The sequence below is a fragment of the Heterodontus francisci genome, chromosome 6, assembly GCF_036365525.1.
Source record: "Heterodontus francisci isolate sHetFra1 chromosome 6, sHetFra1.hap1, whole genome shotgun sequence".
Lineage (NCBI taxonomy): Eukaryota > Metazoa > Chordata > Chondrichthyes > Heterodontiformes > Heterodontidae > Heterodontus > Heterodontus francisci.
In genome coordinates, this window is record NC_090376.1 from 111,130,070 (window position 1) to 111,146,381 (window position 16,312).

Genomic DNA, 16,312 nt, shown 5'->3' on the forward strand with positions numbered 1-16,312 from the left:
CTATCTCTTTCTCTCTCTATCTCTATCTATTTATATCTATCTATCTCCCTATCTATATAATCTATATATATATAAATATATATGTATATATATATACATATATATGGAGTACCAGTTATCAGTTTGAACAAATGAATGTAGATTGAAGTAATGGTTCTTCTCGCATTCAAAAAGCGAGATATGTTCTCTCCGAAATCCAATGAATTCAATTCTCTGCAAGAATGTGGCAGCACTTGGCATGGATGGAAACTAAAGTATGTTAAAACTTACCTGCTTTAAGGGACTCTGTGGCTGGAAATCTTCATTGGCCGGCGGGGGGTGAGTTGGGGGTGGCCCATCCACTGGCCGACAAGTCAGTGGCGAGCCTGCCAACACCGGGCCTAGGGATCCAGACCAGATTTTATGATGCCCAGGCCCTTAATTGGTCTTGGGTGAGACTTCTACCTCATTGAGGCAGGAAGTTCCACCTAATGGAGCTGCCGGCCAAACAGCGGGCCGGCAGCTCTTTGTCCAGGCAGCGCCACCAGGAGTGGTGGCTACTGCTGGGACTACACCCAACTTCAGGATGAAGATGAAAGACGGCTGCAGAAAAAGGGTAAGTTTTTAAGGCCTCGCCGGGGCAATTGGTGGGGCCCTGGCAAGGCAAGGGGGGTCTGTTAGAGGCCACAGGGAGAGTGTTGTGAGTTGGGGGCGGTTGGGGCTTCGGGGGCAGCCCTCCATGGGGCACAGGGTGCTCGATCAGGAGGGCTCCCGCAGCCCACCAGAAGGCCACTTAGTTTCATCAGGCGGGCTTTTTGAGACCTCAGCTGCCCGACAGCCAAGGATGAAATACCCGTGGCAGCAGGCGGAGGCCCTGAAGTGCCAGTTAATTGGCCACTTAAGGGCCTTTATTGGCCTGGGGCGGGTGGGCGATTTCTCGCCATCGCCGCCCTGCGTAAATTTGCAATGGGGTGGGAGGGGGTCAGGAAGGGCCCCCAGAGCCTTTCAATCCATTTTGCGCCCCCCGCCCCACCACCAGCCTGCTCTTTTGGGAGGCATAAAATTCCAGCCTGTGTTTGTAAAGAAGTATTTTCATTTATTTGCTAAACAGCCAGTGAGATGGCCCAATTGTTGTTGAAATTGTTGTTACAAGAAAATCCATTGTGAAGGGATCCTGTTGAAAACATTTCAGTTGTTTCCCTCCCTGGCCGTGAATAAATGCCCCTTTACATGAGATACCACAAGATTAATCTTTGTCGGGTAAACACAGTTTAAGCTGATCAAAATGCATCCTTATCTGTGTCTGAGAGTCAACTAGTTTTAAAAAGTTCATTTAATATCATGCAATCAGAACTTTTTAGTGTATTAAAATATAGATTTTCCCAGTTAGACAGTAAGCTGTACCAAAAAGAGAAGTACCAGTGCCATTTTCAGTCCACAGTTCCAAGCACATTAAACATTTTCCAATTTACTGTTTAAAGCATTCTATTCTTCTTGTCAAGCTCTCCTGACCATTAAGGATTTATTGACCTCCAGCTGGAAGTCTTTTACTCTTGAGCCAGTGTAGGTTGTCTGTATTATAAAGCACTAATATCCCTTAGTGAACTCTCAACTTGCACCAATTTATAGTATCAAATGTCTGTTGAAAAAGATTTATATCCAACAATCCACAGATAGATTTTTAAGGCCAGCATTTAGAAAGCAGTCAGAGATCAAAGAACAAGAACAAAGAACAATACAGCACAGGAACAGGCCATTCGGCCCTCCAGGCCTGCGCCAATCATGATGCCTGCCTAAACTAAAACCTTCTGCACTTCCGGGGCCCGTATCCCTCTATTCCCTTCCTATTCATGTATTTGTCAAGATGTCTCTTAAACGTCGCTATCGTATCTGCTTCCACCACCGCCCCCGGCAACAAGTTCCAGGCACTCACCACCCTCTGTGTAAAGCACTTGCCTCGCACATCCCCTCTAAACCTTGCCCCTCACACCTTAAACCTATGTCCCCTAGTAACTGACTCTTCCACCCTGGGAAAAAGCTTCTGACTATCCACTCTGTCCATGCCGCTCATAACTTTGTAAACCTTTCATGTCGCCCTTCCACCTCCGTCGTTCCAGTGAAAACAATCCGGGTTTTTCCAACCTCTCCTCATAGCTAATGCCCTCCAGATCAGGCAACATCCTGGTAAACCTCTTCTGTACCCTCTCCAAAGCCTCCAAGTCCTTCTGGTAGTGTGACGACCAGAATTGCACGCAATATTCTAAGTGTGGCCTAACTAAGGTTCTGTACAGCTGCAACATGACTTGCCAATTTTTATACTCTATGCCCCGACCGATGAAGGCAAGCATGCCGTATGCCTTCTTAACTACCTTATCCACCTGCGTTGCCACTTTCAGTGACCTGTGGACCTGTACGCCCAGATCTCTCTGCCTGTCAATACTCCTAAGGGTTCTGCCATTTACTGTATACCTCCCACCTGCATTAGCCCTTCCAAAATGCTTTACCTCACATTTGCCCGGATTAAACTCCATCTGCCATTTCTCCGCCCAAGTCTCCAACCTATCTATATCCTGCTGTATCCTCTGACAATCCTCATCATGACCCGCAACTCAACCAATCTTTGTGTCGTCCGCAAACTTACTAATCAGACCAGCCACATTTTCCTCCAAATCATTTATATATACTACAAACAGCAAAGGTCCCAGCACTGATCCCTGCGGAACACCACTAGGCACATCCCTCCATTCAGAAAAACACCTTTCCACTGATACCCTCTGTCTTCTATGACCGAGCCAGTTCTGTATCCATCATGCTAGCTCACTTCTGATCCCGTGTGACTTCACCTTTTGCACCAGTCTGCCATGAGGGACCTTGTCAAAGGCTTTACTGAAGTCCATGTAGATAACATCCACTGCCCTTCCTTCATCAATCATCTTTGTCACATCCTCAAAAAACTCAGTCAAATTAGTGAGACACGACCTCTCCTTCACAAAACCATGCTGCCTCTCGCTAATAAGTTCATTTGTTTCCAAATGGGAGTAAATCCTGTCCCGAAGAATCCTCTCTAATAGTTTCCCTACCACTGATGTAAGACTCACTGGCCTATAATTTCCTGGATTATCCTTGCTACCCTTCTTAAACAAAGGAACAACATTGGCTATTCTCCAGTCCTCTGGGACCTCACCTGTGACCAGATCGATGGTTACCTTTATTTTGTTCACATTTGGACATCTTTCATTCTCTGTTAACCTGTTGATCCTGTCTGATGTGCAGCGACAGATTAAATAAATGTCTCGACTTTCAGAAGTATTTAGACTGGAAATTATGGATATAGGTGCCTTTTATTATTATGCTTTAATATTATTGAGCAGAATTTATTTTAGATTGGTACAGGGAAATGGTTAAGAAGAACAATGGGTGTTTGAGCAAGAATTATGTTTTTATTGACATATGATCTTGATTAATTCTAGCTGTAATTAGGATGATTGGATATTAGCCTCATCCAGTATCACCTTAAAAGTGTAGCCCCTCAAAATGGGGCCATGTATTTATGAAAAGGCAAGAGGGTTTGTTCAAACATTCAGTGCCAATCTCCATGAGAGCCAGCCAAGTTTCCCATTTTATTTTTATGTCTTTAGTTTGTTTCTAAGTCGTTAATCTTTGTTTTGTATTTCTTCTACCTTTATTTGAATGTCTTAATTATTCTCCTTTATGTATCTTTTTTCTTCGTTTTTATATAACTTTCCTCTGCTTTTCATTTCTTCATCCTTTTTATTTATCTTTTTTATTATTTGTCTTCACTCTTTTTATTTGTCTTTATTTTTTGTTTAAAGTGAGGTTGTTGAGTGAATAACCAGCGTGAATTTTAGTTTATTCTTCTCAACACTTTTATTTCTGGTTATTTAGCAGTGATTGACCATCCATCAGTGTTAACGTGTGAAGTAACGCTGTTAGAAGGAAATCGTTGATATAAATCAAGAACCTGTCAGCCACTTCTTGTATTGAACCTTTACACAGCAGTTATGTGGGTTTTGCTGGGGTAGAGTTTCCGCTTTGGGCACAATTGGCAATCCGGGCGCAAACTGTGTTTGAAATTACGTTGGTTTTCAAAAGTGAAGTTATCATTCAGTTTTTGCTCAAAATTATTTGCATATACACAAACATAAACTCTTCCCTGAACCAATGCAATTGGGTAGCATTTTGGAACATAATTGAATATTTTTATTCTCTTGCATTAAAAAGTATTCCTTGATGTATTTAAGAGTGATAACATGGTGCAGTTTTATTAATACAACTGAGAATAGGTTTGTCACAAATAATAAGCAGTTTTAATCTAGTTCACCACTTGTGAGTAACCTGATTTTAAATAACTGAAAATGACTTGTTACAACCAGGTGAGGAAGGGGTCTTAGGCTCCCCTTTTGCCCTTCTCTGGTTTGACCGCAACAGGGTTTATTATTTTAACACAGTGATTTAACTTACCAACTCAGTGAGCACTTGCTCCTGTTCCTCTAATTATAATTGCAAATGAACCAATCAGATAGATTTTCTTGAGTTTAAACAAGATAAGGTTTATAAATAAGGTTTATTAACCTTATCACTCTAAACCGGTTAAAATTACCAAAATACGTGGTGCATCCACGCTCACATTCGTACAAGAGACACACACATACACCCACACACAAATAGATACAGAGGGGAAGAAACAGAGTTGGGAGGTTGGAATTAATGAAAAATGGAATTTAAATACGGAAGTGTAGTCCCAGTGTCCTTGCTGAAATTGAAGTCTTGAAGTCTTAGTTGGGCCACGTGCACAATTCGAGCTTGCTTCTCTGGTTCCAGAAGGCTGAAGAAAGGCTTTATCCATCCTCTTTTGCTGACTGTGTGGATCTGTAGATTTGAGGTTTAGCTGCAGCCGAGGTTCCCCTGGGACTTTGCTAGACAGGGAGAGAGAGAGAGAGATTTTCTTCTTTGGAGTTCAGATACTGTCTGCTTTCTGAGGCACAATTCACAAACTCTCAGGGTTACACAGGCAATCATGTCATGTGACCACCTCTTTGTTAGAAACAGAAGTTTCTGGAATGATCTTTGAAATTCAAGGCTGTTCGGACATGCTTGGTGGGGGTGGCGGGGTTGGCTCTTTCAAAGTCAATGGGTGTCGATGGCTTTTGGCAATCAATTTTGACAAAACCTTTCCAGCTAATTTAATCAGAGAGCACCCCCATTGTTCTGGCTAGACTGCGGAATCACCTCTGTCTCCCAGCTGGCCTTTGGCTTCTCATGTGCAAATTGTATGTGGCCATCTTTAGCTGTTCTGTTCTGCTTTTTAAAAGTTATTTATAATAATGTCCAGTAAAAAGGTCTCAGGCAAAGTCCTATACGAAGGAATTAATATTTTCCATTTGGCGTGTGGGATTTCCGTCACAGACTTTAAAAAATATATTGAACCATTTACTCATTTCATTTGTGTACACCAGTCAGTTTTTTTAATAAATATAAAATACTAAAAAACTTTTAGAAGGTTCCTATTAGTCATTTTTTGCCCCCAAAATGCTGAATTTTTAGAGCCTCCTCTCAGGACCACGAACAGGCACAGTTGGCAGAAACTCGCCATGCTGATTAATTCTTTCTGCAGGTGTGGCCAGTTTTGTGGGCAGGGCTGTTTTCCAGTGCAAATAATCATGGAAACTCAATTTACACTGGATGTAACATCTGCTTGAAATTGCTTTTGAACTGGTTTGGCTGATACCGGGCATGTTGCGCAACCTAGCAGAAGCTGTACCTACTGTGGTGTGTGACTTGTGAAACTCGTAATAAACAAAGGGTTGCTTTTACGATTAATTCTGCATAGAATGTTACGTGAGATAAGCATACACTGGGAATTCAAGCACAGATGGGAGTGTACCAGACTCAGGGCCTGCACAGGATTCTGTCCAGTAATTTCAATTGGAAGATAATATACACTGCAAATCAGTCGTACTCACCTATATGTTTACATTCCCAGTAAATGTTCCAGTGCATTACTCCATAGTTTAATCTGAAACGGAATAAGCCTAACAGGATCTATCCAATGGGCTTAGTCAGATAGAATAAATACAGTGAAATGATACTCCTTGAAATATTGTATGGATCATCTCATATCCGTGTCTGTCAGTGCTCATTTTGCTCATACAAATTAATGCTTCAAAAATAATTTTCAATCTCTTGCTTTTACTGTTTGTCCCTTACTTTTATGTGAATATTTTGATATATTTTGTCCTATTTTGTATAATGTATTCTTTATTTCTTCATCTGCTAGAGACCACCTGAGCATGATTCTTCCCCACAGGCATGTGCTGACATATGGATTGCATACATATATATTTTCCCCTCTTTGAGGTGATAAGTTGGAAGGGTTCTTGTATTGTGGCTTTGCAAAGAGGTGTAGGTATACAATTTGAAAAGGTGGTAAGAAAGCCTCTCTGAAAGGAAGCATTCAGGTGCCAAAGCAAGTGCTGAACATTTGAAACGTGCCAGTAATGAGGAGCAAGAGTAACTTTGTCACAAGTCTTACAAGAAATAACTTTCTTAGTTACAGCTGAAGTTTCATTAGCTAGATTAAGAGACAATGATAATCAGGGTGGTCTGTTGAATATGGATAAGATGTAATGTTATTTGGTTTTATTTACCATCCATCTTTTAAATTGAAACTGTACTAATAGTGATGAATTAGTGCTGTAAAATTAATCAATGAAGCAATTCTAACCTGAAACTGAAGTTCCCTGAGCTAGGAATGTGTGTCAATGGGTGCAGCAGAGGTGAAGGTAGTTTTTGCAATGTATGTGCACAGATACACAATTGGTACCAACAGCTCTGCTCTTCTCTCAGTATTTTCTTCCCCTGCTAGAACACCATAGCCCAGGTGGAAATTAAGCTTGGTTAAAAATTGCATCACAACACTGCATCACAGTGCAGTGTACATTCTACCAGAAGATCCAATTACTTCTAAAAAGTATTTGACATGGTGGACTATGATTATTTTATATTTCACCCTAGAAGGCCAGTTTGACTTTTAGCTCATGCTCAGATTAAAATGCAGTCAGGATCATATTATAACGTCATGGCATTCTGATTTGCATAAATGTTTGAGGCTCCTGCCTGCTTCCAGCGAGTTCTTCAGCCAATCAGAGTGAGCAGTTTAAAATGGTGCCCAGCAGGAATAGGTCAGTAACAAAACGCTCCATTTCAAAGGCTCCACCATCTCATTCCCATCAGGAGAGTTGGATTAAAATTCTCCCCCATCCCATGCTTTGGATCATGGGAAGCAAAATTGCTTGACTACGGGAGCAGTCTTTTGTGTTAGTGGTGAGAAAAAACAGTCGATAAAATCTTGTATTGTCAAAAGATTTTCTCTGCACAATCATTAACGTGCTTCTCATTTTTGATTTTGCTATATGAGGAAATTCTTCTCTTTCAAGTACTTTTGATTGAACTGTGCCTACCTACCCTCACTATGAAGAGGCTACTGTTTCTCTAGAGTTACATAGAGCACATGTTAGTTGTAATTATCATTTTATTATTTTTCCAACAGAGGCGTGTATTGTAATATTTCCCTGGGATGGAAACATGAGTGCAGAATTCTGAATGATATGTACAATTTATTTTGCAGATCACTCAGCTTTACCTGAGTAATACAGGGAAGTTGTGCTCCTCTCTCCCACCCCACATATTTTCCTGCACTGAAAGAGCCTATCACATTATGATGCAGGAGCAAAGGTCACAGTGCTTCATCCTAAGGTACAGTTAACACTTCCTTACTTATGATTAATAGCCTTTTGATTCAGTCAATACACTGAGAACCTCTTTTAGAAAAAAATATATCTATTTGAATTTTAAAAGCAAAATACTGCAGGTGCTGGAAATCTGAAATAAAAACAGAAAGTGCTGGAAATAGTTAGCAGGTCAAGCAGCATCTGTGGAGAGAGAAACAGAGTTAACGTTTCAGATCAGTGACTGTGACCTATCACAGACCTGAAACATTAACTCTGCTTCTCTTTCCACAAATGCTACCTGACCTGCTGATTATTTCCAGCACTTTCTGTTTTTTTAATATTTGAATTTTCTCCTGTTTGCTACTTTGAGTCGCTTTAAGCTACCAAGCCTCTCTGACCTCACAAAAATAAGCTGCATTATTAATTGCAATAAAAACTTGCATTTATTTAGCATCCTTCACCTAGGAGGAAATCAGAATGTTTTAAGGGGAAAGAAAACTGAGCAGTGAGAGGGAATGATTAAAGGCAGAGGGTGAATGAAGGGATTAATTGAAGAGGTAAGGATTTAGGAGGGTATTGAAGAAAGGGAAAGAGGTAGAGTGGCAAAGATCTATTAATAAAGAAGGTTCCTGAGTAGAAGTGGCTGTCAGCTTGGTACCCAATAGCGTAGTGTAGGGAGTGAGGGATGAATGGTAATTCTAGAGTTGGCAGAGTGCTGGGTTTGATGTGCGATAAAGAGCTGGAGAAAATTTCTATGATAAGGTGGAGCATGACAATTGAGATGTTTGGAATGGCCCCATGGCCATTAAATTGGGAGGCAGTGAAGCTTAGCATAAACAAAGATGTATGGGATTTTAGTGTGAGAGAACAGGGTTCCTGATTAATTGAAAGTTGTGAATGGTGGAGAAGGGGATGTTGCCAAGGAAAAGAGTAAAGAAGTCAAGGAGTGCAGGGAGATAGGTAGATACCCATGAGGGCAATGTACCAAAATTAGAAAAATATAGTTTTGGTCATGAGTAGTTATGACGTAACAAAGGCAAGTCCAGATTGAACAGAATTCTTTGGTTGCACACCATCTGGTTGTGCCTGAAAGGAAGGTTGATGGGCACATATAGGCGATGGCACAAACCAAGGACAATGACTTTTTGCTGATGTTGAGCTTAAAGGAATTTTGTCTGGTCCTGGATTTGATATGAGACGAGCAGTCAGATAGTACCAGAACAGCCTCAGAACCAACAGTGGTGGCACAGGTACTATTGGGTATCATGTAGTAGTAGTTTCCAATGTGCTTACTATTTTTAACCTTTGCCAAAGCTGAGAGCTGCACCAATGCCTGTGCTCGAATTAAACTAGCTTTGGCATATTTGCCTATGAACTAATTAAGGTAACAGTGAAACTGTAAGTATATAAAGTCATCAAAACATTTCTAATTCTTGTGTGAATAGAACTTCCCTGATTTGTTATCTGACCTCTAGCTGTCACTTCCCCAATGTACCATTCTAGGCAGCTTGTCTGATAAGTCTCGGTGGGGATTGAGAGTCTGTTTGTTGAGACAGCCTGCTTTCACATCAATACCCTTACTTCCTATTATTTAAAGATTGTGGGTTCAAATCTCACTCTAGAGACATGAGCACATTATCTTGACTCTCACTGCAGTGCAGTACTGCGTGAGTGCTCCACTGTTGAAGATGTGGTCCGAATTTTAATAGAGAGATGCCGATCCCGCTGTCAGCACCGAACAGGGTGCAAGGGGTAAGAGCAGCCGGCTGCATGTGTTTAAGCGGCGGCCAGTCAATTAAGCCTCATGAGCCGTAACCCCCACCCAATTGCGTGGTCAGGGTGGGGCCCAGAAGCAGGGCGCATGGTGTCAGGTGATGCCTCGGCAATTGCTGAGGACATTTTAAAATGGCTGCCAGGCCTGCAGTGTGTTAATTGTATATCAATTGAGTTTTATTATGTGCAGGTGGAGGGTGTTAATTGTGATCTTTGTTGAGCACATATAAAGAGACATTTACTGAGATAGCTGAATGGTTTAAGGAAGGAGCTATATGCTTGTAATCTTTATTCTGTAAAAATATGTAAGACTGAATAAAGATTGGCTCCAGTTTCATCTTTCAACAACTGGTTTTCGGGAGTATAACAGTGAATTCTGCATTTGGAAGTCCTGGAAGAGGAGGAGGTCATAGTCAATATTTAGAAATGGCTGAGAAGAGACCCTCATGTGGTCCTTCACTTCCCTGATGCCTTCTTCTAGGTGCTCCTAAAGGCTGCCAGGAAGAGGCGGGACAGGGGACCTAGAGTTACCAGGTCCTCTGTCCTGTCAGGTCAGAGGGGAGGCAAAAATCTGCCTTGCTATGGAGCAGGAGCGGCTGCATCCTGCAGCTGGAGGCCCCTTGGCTACTCTGCCAGTGTCACCAGTTCCTCCACCATCGCTACCAAAAGAGAGCAGTACTGCAGCGTTTGTTTCTGATGCAAATGGCAGTCTCCATTCTGAATGTCAATAAATCTTTGCTGCTAGGCATAGATTCCCTTCCTTTCTTTTCCATCAAGGGATTGGCCCTTCGCTGCATCCCAGCCTGGAGATGATCAAAGATGCTGTGAGGGGTCAACTCTGGAGCCTCACCAGATCTGCTCTGCATGAATGTTCAATGAGCCAATGCATCCTTAAGGAAGGAAGGCAACAACATCGCTGCATAAGGTCAGGTCTATATTGGTGAAGGTACAAGGGGCATTAAGGAACAAATGAAACGCGAAAGTAGAAGCACACTGCAAGCTTCCCTTGCGTGTCTTTCATGACCACTCTCATGACGCCCCTAGGGTCCTTCATTTAGTCTGACTTACCTATCTTTATGCCCACATACTCATCATCTGAAGATGCAGTCCACTCCTCACTTTCCTTGTTGCTCATTGGCTCCTCCCTCTGCAAGGACAGGTTGTGAAGCACACAACAGACCATGACAATGCAGGAGACTCTCGCTGGGGTGTTCTGAAGGGCTCCACTGGACCAATCAAGGCACCTGAATCTTATCTTCAGGAGACCAATGGCCTGCTCCATGGTAACTTGCATTGTCCCGTGGCAGGCATTGTATCTCTCCACTGCATCTGTGTATGGGCTCCTTACAAGCGTCATAGCCATGTCCTCAGTGAGTAGCCCTTGTCTCCAAGGATCCATCCCTGAAGGCAGGAGGGAGGGCAGAAAAGTTTTGGCACCTGGGATGCCTCAAAATGTAGGCATCCTGGCAACTTCCTGGGAAGCGTGTGCAGACCTGCAGGATCCATTTATGGTGGTCATGCACCAACTGTACATTGAGGGAGTGGAAGCCCTTCCTGTTGATGAAGGCTGCTGGCTGGTGTTCAGGAGCCTTGATGGCCACATGCATTCAGTCCTCCATGTTTTCTGCCATGGACAAAATCGGGATGGGACATCACAAGATCGGACTTCCTGTCTGCATGTCCTGTTCCAATTTTATGTCCCCCAAAGCCTCCATTCCTATCTACTTTATTCCTTTAAAATTCAGCCCAGAATCTTTTGGATGAGATATGAAAGCACTCTGGAACATCCTGGGATAATGATAGGCAATATATAAATTCAAGTTCTTTCCTTCTGTGACTCTTTTAAACTTTAAATCCCCTACTTCCCAACAACTTTGGATGCCAACAACATGGTGGCCTTCCTTGCATCAGCATTATGAACATATGAATTAGGAGCAGGAGTAGGCCACTTGGCCCTTCGAGCCTGCTCCGCCATTCAATAAGTTCATGGCCGAATATTGACAAGGCATTAATGATGGAAAATATGATACATGACATTTTTTCATTATTGAGGCGCAATTTGAATATTCAATGACTGCTGTCACTTTCTCCAGTGACAGTAGCAGACAGGAAGCAACTGAATTCCTTCCCCACCCAGATCCACCTTAAGTTAGATGGAAGTGAACCATACAAATCAGGTTCAGATATTCATATGCCAGTTGGTAAATCTAAACTACTGTCAAAAAGTCACATTTATCTGCGGGTTCACTGTTGCTTAAAGACTTTTTGCATTACTTTGTTATAATACTGTGAAGATACCGGTAATCTAATTGAAAACAACTCATAGCAACAGTGTGCACAGCCTGTATATTTCCTGTGTAACTGCTGGAAGAGAAAAACCTCCCTAGTAATTTCATACTTTAGACTTGTAAACAAGCACCATTAGACTCAAATATTATGTGCTTTTGTATTGCAGTGTGGTTTCTTCAATAGAAGTGTAGACATAGGCTTATGAATGTGTGCTGAGGAGATATGAAGGATATAAATGTGCTACTTATTAGTTCTCTCTCTCCTAAAAATGAAGAGTGAGCAGAATGTAAAAAAGATGTGGGCAAGATACTTGACAAGGATTACATTTTTGTCAAAAGACTTTCTCTTCTCCTCCCCACATGAAGCATTTTGCCTGTTTTAGTCTGCATGTTAGGAGGAGGAAGGTTACAGGAATTCTCCATTGAACCATTATAACTAGGCCCATGCTAATACACAATAAACCACTACTGAGGATGTGTATGGAGATCTTCTGGGCTTTGTATATATTCTGTGAATACAGACTGACTTGCTTACAAAGTGCATCATATAAAAGGTGAAATGAAAAGCCTGATGTTTTAAATAATAAATACTGAATATGAATAAGAAGTTGTTGACATACCTTGTCCATAAACCCCAGTTACACTGTAGCTTGATGCCATTGGTATGAAATGTTTTATTTTTCAATTCTGACTTCAATTGTCTCAGCACAGTATTTAGTAGGGGAAAGGCATGTGGAAACTTTATATGGTACAGTGCATCGAGAACATTCTACTGTGATTCACACATAACAGATCCTGGCTGAATTTCTATTCATTGACCGGAATGGGATGAATCAGAACATGCTCGCTTTCACACAAGCAAACCTTCCTGTAAGATTCTCTGTGCACTGTGACCAAGTGTTAAAAAAGAAAAACCCGCCCCATAAAAAGTTATTGTTTTTGATCATAGTTTTCTCCCATTGTTTTCTAGAATGCTCTTTGTTTTACTTGCCCTTTTTATGCACATATTCACATAGTCCACACATGTGAAGCTCCTTATACACAAGGATAGGAGCAGCTTTGGTCACCAGGTGTAGTGACATTGTAAAGGCATTTACTAAGGTTTCCTCAGCAAACTCTTCCTAGTGAAATCATAAACATGTTCTAATAGGCTTTCCTGAAAATAGCGAATCAAGGAAATCTTCACAAATACGTTGGCAACATCACTGCACTTGGTGATCATAGAGATTCCTGCTCCATAGTTAGGTGCCAGAATTGCTGATCACTGTTTAGATTTACAGGAGAAACAACTTGTAGCAAGGATTTCATTCCCATCTTCCCCCTCCTAAAAAAACAAGATGGTAAAATTGAAGGTTTAACTACAATATAAAAGATTTACTAACCAAGTGTGGAGTCACCCAATTACTTATGGGAAAAAAGACCCTGCCATACGATGGTGTCACACTGACTAGAAGGGCCCAGGTTCACTGTCAGCCAGGACACCAATAGGGAAAAGCTGCTATTGCCTTTAATACAAAAGGAGGGGTAGAACTTGCCAGGCTTCCCACTCCCCGATTGTTGTCCACTGATCCTTGCCGGATTGTGCCTGTGTGTGAAAACAAAATTGGGCCTGAATCTGATGTCCCCCATGGTCAAATTGTCAGCCAGCACTTAAGATATAGGCTCACATATGCAGAATTTCCCTTTAGCCATGGAACTGTACCTCAACAAGAGTCAGTGCTATTTGGAGAGAAGGGGAAATACAAAAAAGAAGCAATTACTTTTCCTGAACCTTCATCACCTTCGATAGTTTTCGCACATCTTGCTGTTTTGGAATTGAGTTCCAAAATGAGTGAAGCTGAGCAGTGAAATGTAGGTTTTGACCTATGCATCTCAGGCCAACTGACATCTATGGGGTTGTGATTCTGAAGGATGTGTCTGTGCCACCAAAGGAGTCAAACTCCAAAGATGCAATCTTAAGCTACTGAATGCAGAACTAAATTGAAAAGCTCCCATGTTATTTGTATTCAGCTGTGCTTTATTTAAACCTGATGCTCTGTTCGATCAGTTCTCTTTCTTCTAGTGTGTCTACTGAATTATTAAGAAGGATTAGTCTCTTGTTGTTTTCTCTTTTGCAGTGGTGAAACAGGATCAGGGAAGACAGAGGCTTGCAAACACATTGTAAAGCACCTGGCATGCAGAACTGTGACCACTGAGTCTATGCTTGAAGCAAAGATTAACCACGTAAGTAGCAAAGAATAATCAGTCGCATGGCAATAAAGCTCTTGAAATCCATTGCGGTATTACAGTTAAAGTAATACCGTAAAGCCAAAATACTTTTACTCGACAGTTGTTCTGAAATTGTGAGATGCTGCCCTGAGCATGGTGCGTCACTTGACAGGTTGCCCAAATTGGACAATATGTTGTGGAATTCAGTGTGCACTTTTTGCATGTCTCTTTGATATCCAGCCTTTACGATTAATCTGCACAAAGTTCATTTTGTAAGTTATTTATATTGTACAGCCCACAAGATAAAGGTGACAACTCATAGCTGTCTTGTGTTGCACAGGAGGGAACTGAGTTCACATTCATTCAACCTTCTACTTCTGTGCCCTTTATACTGATCCCGACTGGAATATACCTGTGTGTGAAAACAAAATTGGGTCTGGATCTGATGCTCCCCATGGTCAAATAACTGGCGAGTACTTACATTTTAGGCTGACGCATAAAAAAAATTGTTCTTCAGCCATGGGACCATACCCCAATAAGAGTGAGTGTTATTTGGAGATAAGGGGGAATGGGCTCCTGCAAATTTGCAGTGCAGGAAATGGGAGCTGAGAATTATGTGTATTGCTCTAGAGCTGGAAAGATTGGAGTCAACATGGTTGGATTCCCTTTGCCACTGAGTGGACATTGGGTGGTCAGCCACTGGAAGACAGCCGTTCCATTTTAAGGGCCTGGCATCATTACTATTGGGATGATGGCCTCCAGAGCAGTATTGGGCAGTCCTGCTGGCCTTTAGGCCAGCACAAGGTAAGTCTGTGGGGGCATGGGAGGGCGAGCTAGAGTGGCAGTGACCAAGGCTGATTTTGTGGAACCTGTTGCTCTAGGCCCCACAAAAATGTACAGGAACTTACCTTCCAGATCCACCACAGATGCTAGTCGGAGTGAGCATGTTGTGCATTTCATCCAAGTCACTTCCTATCCTAATTTCCTTTTTAACTGGGCCTACTGCCTGACTTTGGACAGCTGCGGTCTTCCAGTGTTAGGTCTGTGGGAACATTGCCACAGCAGCAGCAACAGTAGCAATTGGGCAGTAAATTATCAGCCTCTATCAAGGAGTGATAGAGTCAAAGAGAAACCAGGAAGTTTTTTTGCAGCATGTGATCCACACATCACTTTACATCTCATCCACAAGATGATACCTCCAACAGTGTAGCACTGGCGGGAGAACAAGAAGCCCTAGTTAATGGCTTTCAAGAAGGAACTGGACAGGTTATTTTCAACAAATGAGATTCAGGGTTGCTGGAAATGAAACAGCAAGTCTGTGGATAAGTAGACTCAGTGCAGTACTGAGAAAATGCTGTATTGTCAGAGGTATCATCTTGTGGATGAGATGTTGACTTGTGTCCATTTCCCTGTTCAGATGGACACAGAAGTCTCCAAAATGTTCCTACATGGTATCTGTTAGGGTGATTGGGAAGGAAGCAGCATTTAAATCACAGCATCAACTTGAATTAACTCGTACAATATAATAGAAATCATTTGTTGTGACATCAGTCCATTGCCTACCATCTTAAGTTGGGGCCCATACAAATTTCCATTCCTAGCTACTCTAATGAATGCTATATAAATGCAAATTCTTTCTTAAACCAATAGACATAAAAATACGTACAATTGTTTAAATTTTAAATAGCGATTGAACGCAGGCTCTGCAACTGGTATGCAAGAAAGAGGGATAAACAGTTTGAAAACAGCAAAAGGAAATTTCATTTCATTTTACTTTTACTGGCCAACTCCTGCTCCTAATTCATATGTTAATATGTTTTGTCACTGAAGTTTCAGCTATAACTTCAGCACCACAAAGGGGAAACTGTTAACAAAGAAGGCACTGTGGTGACAATAGGATATGGGAAAGCGCAGACCATTTTCTGTCTGTGATCCTAGTTTTTTATTATTCATTCTTGGAATGTGGGCACCACTGGCCATTTATTGCCTATCCCTATTTTCCCTGAGAAGGTAGACTTCTTGAACTGCTAGAGTGTGTCCATTATTCTTTCTAGCGATACAACTGAATGGCTTGCTAGGTTACTTCAAAGGGAGTTAAGAGTGTGGGATTGGAGTCACGTGTAGATCAGACTGGGTAAGAGCATCAGGTTTATTTCCCTAAAGGTCATTGATGAACCAGTTCAGCTTTTTTACAACAATCCGACAGCTTCCTTGGCACATTTATTGATACCAGTTTTTTTTTTATTTTCTGATTCCTGCTTCAACTAAATTCAGATTTTCAAACCATTGTTGTAGGATTCAAACTTGTGCTAT

At 41.7% G+C, this 16,312-nt stretch overlaps 1 protein-coding gene across 4 annotated transcripts in view; it reads left to right on the forward strand.

Annotated features, from left to right (window-relative positions):
- Positions 1-16,312, forward strand: part of myo16 (myosin XVI) — an 878,535-nt gene that overhangs the window by 474,397 nt on the left and 387,826 nt on the right. For all 4 annotated transcript variants that reach the window (XM_068034136.1, XM_068034135.1, XM_068034137.1 and 1 more), the window contains 2 exons: positions 7,628-7,755; positions 13,909-14,014. In XM_068034136.1, coding sequence (XP_067890237.1) covers positions 7,628-7,755; positions 13,909-14,014 — 234 coding nt within the window. The remainder of the gene's footprint in view (positions 1-7,627; positions 7,756-13,908; positions 14,015-16,312) is intronic.